The 13,046-nt window shown below is 43.1% G+C and overlaps 1 protein-coding gene across 1 annotated transcript in view; it reads left to right on the top strand.

Moving 5' to 3' along the window:
* The window catches only part of SLC7A14 (solute carrier family 7 member 14), a 49,387-nt gene that overhangs the window by 28,306 nt on the left and 8,035 nt on the right, over positions 1-13,046 (top strand). Inside the window, exons 3-4 of the mRNA XM_033150648.1 lie at positions 9,626-9,862; positions 10,737-10,954. Of these exons, the coding sequence (XP_033006539.1) occupies positions 9,626-9,862; positions 10,737-10,954 (455 nt within the window). The remainder of the gene's footprint in view (positions 1-9,625; positions 9,863-10,736; positions 10,955-13,046) is intronic.

The following is a 13,046-nucleotide window of genomic DNA, read 5'->3' as shown; positions in this document are numbered from 1 at the left end:
TTTTAAAAAAGGGAAAAGTTGACAGCTATGTCACAGGGTCTACTAAAAAACCCCACCCAAGTAGTTCCTGCAAGACTGAGGTCTGCCCAACCCAGATTATGAGCTTATCCACGATTACATTTCCTCTGCTCTTTCCAGGTACAGTCCACTGTTTAAAGCTCTGTGTCCAAGCATCCCCCCTTTTTGCTAACCCCCCCAAAACCCTGCCATTTAAAGCTCAATAAAAGTGAATGTCAATCCACAGAAAGCCCAAATTGATGTTTGCTCCAACTGAGCACTAAAGAGCAGGTTTTCATGGGGAAAGTTGGAGCAAAATGAAAACAGATACTCAGACGCAGAGCTTTTAAGCACAGACCTGTGCATGGAAAGAGGAGGGCAAAAGATAAGTATGGATAAGTATTATCCACAAAGCATAGAATCAAATAGGATGATATTTATGTGGGTCTGGACCAAAACATCTGAACTCCCAAAGCAGAACTTCAGGAACTATAAAATTTAAGAAGGTAAAAGCCTGTTGAGGTGGGGGGGGGGTTGACATAAATTCATGCCTATAAAAAAATGAACACAACCAGGAGCTGACTTACCTAGAGATAGAAAATGCTATTGAATGAAAACACATTGCTTTTTTAGGCATCAGAATTCTAAAGAATAAAGCTAGCCATAATAATAATTCCAAAGTCTATATTAGGTCAACCAAAATGCTATAAAATGGTGCGCAAGCTTTTGAATTCCCCAAAAACACTTCATCAGTTTAAAAAAAAAATAGGTGGAAGAGGGGAGAAAAGGCAGCTGGTGTTCGTCAAACCATACATGTCTCAATTTCGCACATTTCAAGAGGCAGAGTGGGAGGAGCTAGCAGACATTCAAATAAGGCACTTTAATTTTCAGGTGTTTGCAGGTTTCATGTTGCTCAGTGGCCTCCTGGGAAGAAGAAATATATAATGGCCGAGCCCCCATCTCTGTAAACATAACAGCCAGCTGTTACTAATCCAAAGTTACTAATATGTTTTCTGACGGGCGTTTGCTCTTTTGAGACGGAGATAAAAAATAAGCCTCTGTGCTATCACAGCAGCTGGGCTGCAAAATGTGAGGCACCACCCAAACTGCTGCTGAGAAGGGATGACAGCACACCTTGTCAGGTCACAGTTTCAGGTAGAGCTCACACGACTCAGGTGGTGTTCTTAGCCAGTTGAAAGCGTTTCGGTTACATTACAAATTGGAACAAATGGATGCAACAAAGGAGGTCTGTGACTTTTACATGTTAACACGTACCAGGAAGGATTTCTGGGGTACCTGGTAGTTTGTTAAGAGAGCTGGGAATTGTAGCCCTGTGAGGTGTCTCCTAAGAATTCTCAGGACCCTTAACAAACTATGGTTCCCAGGGTACTTTATGGGTAATCCTGACTGTTAAAGTGGCATAAGACTGCTTTAGGTGCATGGACTGCATGTGAACTCACAGAAAGCCATTCAACTACCTGATCCTATGACCTTGGTAGTTTTCCATTAAGATATTACTTGGGCACAAACAACACAGCTATACACTATAAGCAAGAGTAACACACAAAACTGCCAATATTGTATCTCTACCACAGGGGTTATGTTTTAAAATTTTAAGATTATAGCAAGTTTGCTGTGTTGGTTATTCCTTTTCTTCTTTCATCTTGATTTGCTTTCATTCCACTGAAGAAAAACATTTTCCCAAGCACTGAGATATATTTTTATAGTCTCCTCAGCCATTTCCCCCTTTTTGATCATTCCTGAGTTTTGTTATTTATAACAGCAACACATTCTTGGAAAGCAAAAGTGAGGCTGAGCTCGGAAATCACAAAGTACACGAAACTGAATCTTTCGCTTCACCTTCTGCTTAACCTTTTAGCTGCGGTTCTCATAAGCATCTGGGATATAAACAAAACCTTGGGATCGGTTCTCATGTTACTATTTTCAAGAGCCGGCTCTCTTTTCACTGAGCTAGCCTGGGTGATCATATCTCAGCTTCATAAACTGAGATAAGAATGAGCCTTTTCCCAGGACACATAGCCTCTTCTCCTGCTTGAATGTGAGCTGCGATAAAGACCTCCACTAGTGTAACTGGTGCATTGCTTCACAACGTTCACAGCACAATCAAGGTTTACTCAAAATAAAGTTGAATAAATGTAAAGAACAATTGTTTCCAGGTAAATATGCATAAACGTATAGGCAAGATTCAGACCCTTCAAGTGTCCCTATTTTCCAGTGATGTCCCTGATTTAGAGAAGCCATCTCAGTTTCTGATTTGATCCTGGAATGTCCCACTTTCCTTAGGATGTCCCTATTTTCATTGGAGAAATTTCGGAAGGTATGGAGTTATCTAACCCCTGAGCCACCTGAAGGCAATCCTGTATAGGGAAGGTTTATATACTGTATATATATTTAATGTTTTATTATGCTTTTGTATATGTTGGAAGCTGCCCAGAGTGCTGAGGCAACCCAATAAGATAAAATTATCTTTATGGAATGGGACGTCCCTATTTTCATCGGAGAAATGTCGGAGGGTATGCAGATTTCTGAGTCGTGGCCAGTGGTGGCCCATAAATATTTGGCTAGCTGAAGTGGAAACCAAATAGTGCTCCCTTCCCCCTGCTTTAAAAAGTCTCCCTGCATCATTGGGACACTGCCTTTCCTGATTTCATCTATTTGCTCCCTCCGCACCCCAGGGTTATCTGAAGCATGTCCTTTCACCTTCATTTCCTCCAATCTGATTCCGACATTCCCAGGGTCTTTGGTAAAGGCTTGTCCCTGGTTGGTTACTAGAACTAGTTCTCAGCTCCTGAGTCTGGACCTGCTGCCACTAATTTACGACCTTGCAGGGGCAACTGCCCCAAAAGGAAGACTTGTATCAATCATAGGCTGAGTGCATTCGAGCTGTTCAGCAAAACATACACGCAAGGACTGCCACAGTAGTTCATGCATTGGTTACTTCAAGACTGGATTACTACAGTGTGCCCCGCACATGTACACTTGACCGCTTTGATCAGCAGAATTGGCACTGCTACAGGCGCTAAATAATAACCATTCCCCATTTGTAAGAACCCATTCATTTGGTGTGGCAGCACCCGCCCTTTGGAACTCCCTGCCACTTGAGATCAAGCAGCCACCTTCACTGCCCTCTTTTTGGTGCCTGCTAAAATCATTCCCGCTTAGAGAAGCCTACCAAGATGCTTAGGAAAAGTGAGGTAATTCAACTCATGTATGTTTTAAAGTAGGGTTGAGAATTTTTTCTTGATTTTATTGTTTTGTCTTTTTGTAAACTGCTTTGAGGTTTGTTTGTTTTTACAATCAAGCAGTGTTTAAATTGTATGGCAAAAAAGAGGGCACCTATTGTTCCTCATGCAATCCTAGGCTGGATCTAGACACATCAAGGAGCGGTTCAGTTAAACATGTTGTAAACTCGTACAGGGAAATCCTGTAAGGAAAGACGGGACTCAACAGCGCCATCTGGTGACACTGTATTATATTGTATATAAAACGCATATAAAACACTTTCTTTACCGTCTAGCTGAGCCATGTCTACTCAAAAATAAGTCCAACTGAATTCAATGGGACTTTTCCCAAGGTACATGTGTGCATAGAATAGCAGTCTCCAACATATTTACCATGGGAAAAGTACCATTAAATTCAGTAGATCTTGCTTCGGAGTCGACATGGCTAGGACTGCATTGCTAAGGAACTGAAGAAAAGGGGATTTTATTATTAAAAAGAAGCAGCAGAAGATGCTATAAATAGGAAATTATAGCCAGTCTTATGAAAGCCCTAACTATCCAGCTGTGTTTATTTGTTCCTGAATGATACCATCAAGCATATTATCATGCCAGCAAAGTTATTGTTACACTATTTAGGAGCTGAGACATAAAATAAATAAATATTACCCATAGATCCATTTCCAATCATCTGCTTTGTAGCTCTAGTTTATTCTACTTTATCTTATTTTTAAAATCTACAGCCATGCCAGATTGGGCAAATCTAATCCTAATTTGAAAAAATCTTGCAAAGTCATGTTAGGTCCTTTTGCTAGAAGCTCTGGTCATTTTGTAAAAAATCGGGAGCAGCTCTTTGCTTCCTGCATGAATGTTTAATAGGCCAATAAACAGGAAGCTGTATTCCTGTCACATACACAAATTGATTCAGATGCAAAATAATTGGGTTTCTGGCAGATACATCTGGCCTCAAGGTATCAGAAATGCATTAGATCTGTGTTGTTTTTTGCAGAAAATAAAGGAAACAGCACTTGTCTCCATCCAAGAGAGACCAAAACATATTTTTACTTTGCTAAAAGAAACACATTGGGTAACGAAACTCACAAAACATTAGATTGGCTTCATTAGAGACATTATTAATGGCAGACAGCACAATTCCACCCAACCACCTCATTCCAACACAATTTTCCAACACAATTTTATAAGTTTCTGGTTTATTACTAGCTAAATGGCCTTTATGGCTGGTGGCTACTGGCTGCTGGCATTTGTGAACCTGGTAATCAAAGCTGAATAGTTACTAGGGTGACACGTGTGGAAGGTGGGCATCACTGAGGATAGCCTTAGTTACAGGTGGGTAGCCGTGTTGGTCTGCCATAGTCAAAACAAAATCGAAAATTCTTTCTAGTAGCACCTTAGAGACCAACTAAGGATAGCCTTGTTGACTCCCTCTCTCCTTACCTCCTTCAACACTGGGTTGAAGGACACTGGGTCATTGGCTCAACTTCTCCAGCCCAGTGTTGACACCTTGCATCTTATTCTTCCCTACTTCTGCTGCGTCCACAAGACAACTTTTAAATTGGCATCTAAGGACACATTGTCACATGGAAGATGGAGCCACTTTGTTTTCTCCTGCTCTGGAGGGTAGGACTCGAACCAACGGCTTCAAGTTACAAGACAGGAGATTCCAACCAAACATCAGGAAGAGCTTTCTGACGGTAAGAGTTGTTTGACAGTGGAACGGTCTCCCTCGGGAGGTGGTGGTCTCTCCTTCCTTGGAGGTTATTAAGCAGAGGTTGGATGGCCATCTGCCATGGATGCTTTAGCTGAGATTCCTGCATTGCAGGGGGTTGGACTAGATGACCCTTGGGGTCCCTTCCAACTCTACAGTTCTATGACTGTATGCCACCCAGAGGAAACTATTACACCTGCATGATGCCACCTCTCTTACTCCCTCCCCAACACCCACTGTTTATGCACCACCATCCTATATTTTTGTAGAAAAGCCCAGGAGGATAGCCTGCTGAAATGCACTGGGCATGAATAAAAAGTGCATTACTCTCCAGCCTCTTTGAGATGGTTTCTCCTTTGTTATCTTCCCCCACCGAGATGCTTCCTGCTTTTTCTCTGTGTGTGGTTTCATGCACGAACGAGCCTCCCTGGATAACCAAGGCACAAGAAATTCTGCTAATGTTCCCTATGAAAATTATAACAGGAGCTCGGGTTACCTTGGCATACTAATGAGATATCAGATTAGTTACCACTATGCATACCCTCCAACATTTCTCCAATGAAAATAGGAAAAGCGGGACAAATCAGAAACTGGGACGGCTACTGTAAATCTGGGACTGTCCCTGGAAAATAGGGACGCTTGGAGGGTTCTCATTGTGCACATCAAACACAGTCCTTAAACCTTGCCTGCCTGCCTGCCTGCCTGCCTGTGGGCTAAAGTTAGCCACCAGCTTCATTATGGTTTTTCAAGTCAAAGCCTGGAATAGAATACCTGTCTTCACCAAGGCATCTGTTTCATCAATCTTTCAGGCATGTACTTATCCTCTGGTCTCTTGTGTGTGCAGCTTGCATGCATTTTTAATCAGCTTTGAATAATTACTTTATATGCAAGTCAATGGTTGGAGGGTCGGCTGGCAGGGAAGGGGGAGAGGAATTAGGATTGGTTCCTCCCCCCACCTCATTCTTCCTTGTTCGTGATCTACGTGGTAGAAATAAAATTCTCAGATATCCCCTTGAAAGCTTTCATTATCCAAGTGCATATGAAACTGCATGGAATATAGAGGGCCTTCAATAAAGAGAGCACTTAATATCATCAGCCTGCTCTTGCATGTGCCGTTTAGCACATTCACGGGCCTTAGCAGGGGGAAACTGGGGCAATGTGAAAATGACAGTCATTTGAATCATCTTCTCAAGATGTCAGGCTGGTTGCAAACTCAGGAGGACAGATAGGGGAGAAATTTGATTCAGTGTTCGTTCAAAGGCAAACTTCGCAGTTTCCAAAACAATATGAGAAATGAAACTCAGCTATCTGTCAACATTTTTGCTTCTCCAGATTTTGCAGTGCAGTACTCCAGCTGAGTAATGTGTACAAAATGCATAAATTAGAGTAAAAACGTGCATAAAAATGCATTGTATTGGGGAAATTTGCTTTGCAATAATGCATACATTGGGCAGAATTGCATACAAAAATGTGCCTCTTAGGAGAAATTGATCTGGATACTATACTTCTGTAGATGCAGCCTAGAACAGAATTAGCTTTTTTTGCTGCTGCATCACACTGTTGACTCATGTTAAGCTTGTGGTCCACTAAGACCCCTGGATCCTTTTCACATGTACCGCTAGTAAGCTCATGGGGCTTACTATGCCAGCCAGGTGCAAGAATAACTTGATCAGTTCAGGGGTGGAGAAATTAAATTTTAACGCAAGCCTACCTAATTCACACTTCTCAATATAATATGAAATATATATACAAAATCCATATGCAGGGGAAACCACTTATAAAAATAAGCAAAATCACATACAGAAATTTTTATATTAGGGGAAATGCTCCGTAAAATGCAGGTGAATTTTCACGAAGACTTTTTTTTTAAAAAAAAATCACAAACTGATGTATGAATTGAATTGGAAAAATGTGAAATGGAAATGGACCGATTTCTCCATCCATTGAATGTGTGTGTGTGTGTGTGTGTGTGTGTGTGTGTGTGCGCACACACACACACACACACACCATTTATTGCTCTGTAAATGAAGAGGCTGGGCCTGTTCATGGTAGCTTTGAATCATTCATATTCTTTACAGCATGCTAGAAGTTCTGATGGCATAACAACCATGTGACAGTATACACTTTAGGAATTGACTGTGAAATCAAACAGAAGTCTGGGGTGGGGGACCAATGAGTGCTCCTACAACAGAATGGAATTGGCTAGAAATTGTATCCTTCCTACATGCTTATCATACTCCAGAATGAAAGAGCAGAGGCGGGCATACACATTTCAATTACAGAGTATTATTGACCGCTGGGGTTAGTGTTGTTCCCATTGATCTAAGTGATGTTAATAACAGTCTGTCTTGCTATCAGAACAGAGGAGGAGGCACAGACCTGAATCAGCAACAAGTCTGCGGCTATAAACGCCAAGAGGGACTGGTTAGAAAAGATGGGTTTTATTGGTCCTTTCAGTAATTCGTTTTACTTGTTTTGTTAATCAATTATTTCCCATAAAGCACCCTGAAACAATTTAATGAAAACATCAACAATGAAAATACAAATTAAAGCAATTTCAAGTCCAATATTGAAACAGATTGTGTGTGTGTGTGTGTGTGTGTGTAGGCTTGTTTGAAAAGGAAGGTCTTTAATAGATACCAAGAAGATAATAGAATTGGAGAGTTGGAAGAAGCCCTGAGGATCATCTATATCCAACCCCCTGCAGTACAAGAATATGCAGTTGTTCCATACAGGAATCAAACCTGCAATCTTGGCATTATCAGCACCACACTCTAACCAACTGAGCTCTCCAGGCTGATAGAATTCACTCTTTGCGTGGTCAGGCGGAGTCCCCCAAACCCCAGGCGACCCCTGAGCAGAATAATGACACAAGACAACTTGCTATGGGATTAAAATTGGCCACAACTTTATTAAGATTCAGATGTAGGGAGACCTTGGCTCAGGCATTGGGCGTTTATCCTTCCCAGTCCCCAGCTGGGATCTGGGAAACTTCAGGGTTATCCAGAATGTGTGGGGATTGGGCTGGGTCTGGAGAACATATGTTCAATATCCCCTTACCTGGCCAATCCCCTTGGCAACGCCTCCCAGGTGGGATTGGGCGGTTAACTGATGTAGGCGGAGACCCCAGATATCCCGCCTGGGGCATGGCAAAGCCAGCCCGAACTAACAGGAGTCGGACTGGAATCCAGGGGGCTGCGTGCGACCACACAAAGGTCGCCCCCCATTTGATGTGGGGAACGGTCATCCTACAGGAGGACTTCCAAAGGGTAGGTGTTGCTACACTAAAGGCCTGATTCTTGCATCATATGGAAAGGACCTCCTGACCATAAGATGGTCTGCACATGAGGCTCCCTCCTGTAGTGTTCAGTTAAGTATTTAAGCAGTGAAATGAACTGTTGGGTATCCTGGTCCCAAGCTGTATAGAACACCAGTACCGACACCTTGAGCACATTTCCAAGTTAGCATTTCATTGGAATACTACATTGTTGTACTAAACCGTTGGGCAGAGTGGGGCAGCTGCCTCACGTAGCCAGCACTGGGTGTCAGTGGCTGTTAACTTGCTCTTCCACCCATCCTGGACTGCAGTGCATTTGCATTCTGGCAGCCTCCAGCATTCCCTCTACCAAACCTAATTCTAGACAAGAGAGAAAGCCAACCCTGTGGTTTTATTTACCTGAATGGTGGTAACACTGCTGTCCGAATCCAAGCTGTCCTTCCCTGTACCTCTCCCTCTAAATATGTAGCATGGCCCTTATGGCTTAGCACAGCCACATCCAACAGGTAGATCGTGATCTATCGGTAGATCACTGGATGTCTGTGGTAGACCACCGGTGGATCACTGGCTCCCCCCAAAAAAGCTAAAAAACATTGGCTCCCCTAAAAAAGCTCAATGTTTTAGCCCTGCAACCCCCCCCCAAACGGGGCTTTCCTCCTCCCTAAAAAAAAAGCTGAACAACTTTGATCACTGCCAGTTTTTAACTCTGTGAGTAGAGTTGGCCACCCCCGCAATAGCACATAAGTGAGGCACATCTTGGGGGCAAGGCAAATCATGGAAACAACTCTTAATTTGATTTGAAGAGGTTTGTTTAGGGTTCAAGGCATGGTGGGGGGAGGGTTGGAACTTGAGTCCAACAGCATCTGGAGAGCCACAGATTCCCTAGCCATGGCCTAGGAAAGGGTTTCCCAAATTTGGGTCTCCAGCTGTTTTTGGACTACAATTCCCACCATCCCTGATCGCTGGTCCTGCTAGCTAAGGATGATGGGAGTAGTAGCCCAAAAACAGCTGGAGGAGACCCAAGTTTGGGAAACCCTGGCCTAGTAGAAGAGCAGTTGATGCTTACCACTGCCAGGAAGGGCAAGGCAAGCAAGAATAATGGTGCCATGCCAATTCCACAAAGGCTACACCGATTTAGCACTGCAAGCCTCTTCCTGTGGGAATCTTTGGGCAGAGAGAGAACTCTTAAAGGTACAAACCTCTTATGGGGACCCAGCCAGATGGGCGGGGTACAAATAAATTATTATTATTATTATTATTATTATTATTATTATTCCTTCACAAGAGTTCAACCATTTTCTTGTTTTGACGCCAGCTTATAACGAATTACTTTTCCTTCAGCCGCATTTCCTTATGGTTACATGCATTTCCTGTGTCTCTGTCTAGGGGTTTGCTATGCCGAGTTTGGTGTGCGAGTTCCAAAAACCACTGGCTCCGCCTACACTTACAGCTACGTCACGGTGGGAGAGTTTGTGGCGTTTTTCATCGGATGGAACCTAATCCTGGAGTATCTGATCGGCACAGCAGCAGGTGCCAGTGCTCTAAGCAGCATGTTCGACTCCCTGGCCAATCACACCATCAGTCGCTGGATGATTGACAGCGTCGGGACTTTGAATGGGCTGGGTGAGGATTATCTCAGATTGTGACTCTTGTCTATGCCTGGTCATGTAAGTTAGGCTCCAAGAAGCCGTGGGATTCTGAATGGAAATCACAGCATACCAAGATGGTTTGAAATTGAAATATTGTGTGCATTGATTCAATGTTTCCAGTCCCCAAGCTTAGGAAAATGTCTATACAAAATAGAAAATTCTTTCCAGTAGCACCTTAGAGACAAACTGAGTTTGTTCTTGGTATGAACTTTCGTGTGCATGCACACTTCTTCAGATCTGAAGAACCATACCAAGAACAAACTCATACCAAGAACAAACTCAGTTGGTCTCTAAGGTGCTACTGGAAAGAATTTTCTATTTTGTTTCGACTATGGCAGACCAACACGGCTACCCACCTGTAACTGAAAATGTCTATGTAAGTTTAAAAAGCTTTCCAGCTGCCACAGAAAAACTTAGTGGCAGCTCACTCAGAAGGCTTGAAGGATCCTCTTGGTCCTTTCCAGTGCCCCAACAAGGCCAGGCCATATTCAAGAGCAACAGCTAAAATACATCTGGTCCTGGGTCCAACAGGGGAATGGTGAGTTTCAAGTTTCCTACAGTTCTGGAGACGATTCTGCTCTTCCGTTGTTTGGGGAACAAGTCAGATTTTCTGTGCTCTGAAAAGAAAACAGAAAAGAACCACAGAGAAGACACAGGAACAAAACCATTTGATGGCAATGCCATGCCGATGCTCCTATGAGAAAGAATTAGTATTCATGGCACAGCAGACATGCTATGTTAAGTGCAGAAAGATTTCTGAAACCGACACATTCCCCCAGAAGATCGCTTCTTTGCCTTTCCTTTGTTTCTGCTGTAATTCCAAAGTTCCATATGTTTTCTTCTCATAGGTAAAGGAGAAGAGTCTTATCCAGATTTACTGGCTTTGCTCATTGCTGTCATCGTAACGATCATTGTCGCTTTGGGAGTGAAGAACTCTGTGGGATTTAACAACGTCCTCAACGTGATTAACTTGGTGGTGTGGCTCTTCATCATGATTGCTGGACTTTTCTATGTCAATGGAGAATATTGGGCCGAAGGGCAGTTCCTGCCATTTGGATGGTCGGGGGTAAGTGATTTAGATAAAGAATTTGGCCATTATCAGCCTAAAAGCCTGGCAACCAAAGGATAAGTGTTTAAAGGCATCATATTACATGGATTTCCATTTTTATTATTGGCAAGGAGAAATCCACAGCATGCACCCCTTTCATATAAGGATCCTGAGTTGTATCCAATGCTGTACGAGTGGCTCAAGCAATGGGATTGCTCTTCCCTCCCCTCTCCCCATGCATACCTTCTGGAGTAGAAATTCAGGTCTGGAGGGGACTGCAGAAGAGAAGTGGTGGGAGTTCTGTTGAGGAAGTCTCCTGCAGTGGTGGATCTGCAGCACCGGATACAACCTCCTCTCATCTCCTTGGCCTGACTCCTCATGTCATCTCAATAATGACTATGATACTCAACAATAACATAACTAATAGCTCTCCTTATCTTGTGGGACTGCAAATTCCATCATCCTTGGCCCCATGACTGGGACTGATGGGAATTGAAGTCCAAGCACATGAGGAAGCTCAAAGCTTCCCTAAAAAGTAGCAAAAATACAAGCATCGGGAAAAGGAGGGGTGGGAAGTCAAGAAGAAATTTATGTTGGTCTTTTTGTGTCTGTATGACAATAAATGTTTTGGAATATTTTTGGAGATTTAAAAAAATTGATATATATAATAAGATGCCCACAGTTCCCCCACCTCTGCTGTATAGTATGAACACCAATCTCTCCGTTGATTTTTATTTCCCAACAATTGCATAGCCGCACCAAACTATGATGTAAATCTCCAATCTCCACTTCCAAGACAGATTTCTGGATGTCTCCCTTAAGATTTCCTTGAACCTCCATTGAACCTCCATTGGTACCTTGAACCTAGATACCTAAGAACATGAGACTGGTGGAGTGACCCTTCTAGTCCAGCATCCTGTTGTCACAGTAGCTAACCAGATGCCTGTGAGAAGTTCACAAGTTCTCTCCTGTGGTTTCAGAGGTAGAGGTTGAACATAGCCATTGTGGCTTGTAGCCCATTGCTTAATCAACGTTCCTTTCTTTTACTAGTCCATTTGAAATTAATACCACCCCCAAAGTATGTTCCAGATTTTCATTAAAGTTCAAAACAAAACAAAACACCACTTCACTCTCCAGCTGGCAAAATTAAAGGTGGCTAAAACAGAATTGCTCAACCGAGTGAAATTAACAATGCATAAACACAATTATCGCGCTCTCTGGAGAGCTGATGACTTAAAGGCTAATTACAATTGATCCCATAAGCAGTGTATAATAAAGCGCACAGCACCAAAAGGCAGGTAAATGGTTTGCTGAGAACAAAAAATGACATGGGTGAAAAGCATGATGTCAGTGGGTGCAATCTAAAAGAAACTATATGTGCCTATGGCTACAATCTTGTGCACACTTTTCTGGGATTATGCCCTATTAATCAGACGTGGTGGGACTGACGTCCCTAAACATGGCCAGGATTGCACTGTATGGCTGTAATCTTATGCATGCTTGCTTGAGCATTAACACTACTAAACTCAGTGAGACTTATTTCTGATGCTTAGGATCAGGCTATGTACACCATTATAAGCAATGGGACGACAAACCCCTTTGCTTTCAACTGTATCTAAATGGGCCCCAGTGTGTTAAAGTGGGCCTGAAATAAATACCGTATATACTCGAGTATAAGTCGACCCAAATATAAGCCGAGGCACCTAATTCCCCTACAAAAATGTGGGAAAGCTTATTGACTCAGGTATAAGCCGGTTCACCTTTGCCACTGTGGTAGAGGAGGAACGAGCAGCCCAAAGCAGCCCTTTGGGCTTCTCCTTCCTCTTCCTCCTTTGCTTCTGTGGAGCTCACCCCGTCGCAGGGTTTCGAACCGCCATTCTTCTGATCAGCAAGCCCTAGGGCTCTGTGGTTTAACCCACAGCGCAATGTTCCCTTGTGTTATACAGAGAAGGCTGGGATCCTGTCCTGTTTAAGCAGGAGCCATGGAAAGTGAGCACCTGTGGGGTTTTAATACTTCCTTAACTGATAGGCTTTCTGCCTTCTGGGGTCTAAAGTTTGCATTTATGTGAGCAGTTCAGGAATGGAACAAGCTGCCTGGGGAGAGTAAAGA

This window comes from Lacerta agilis, chromosome 5, assembly GCF_009819535.1.
Source record: "Lacerta agilis isolate rLacAgi1 chromosome 5, rLacAgi1.pri, whole genome shotgun sequence".
In the NCBI taxonomy this organism is placed as follows: Eukaryota; Metazoa; Chordata; class Lepidosauria; order Squamata; family Lacertidae; genus Lacerta; species Lacerta agilis.
The sequence above is the reverse complement of the archived record's forward strand: the minus strand, read 5'-3'. Positions and strand labels throughout refer to the sequence as shown.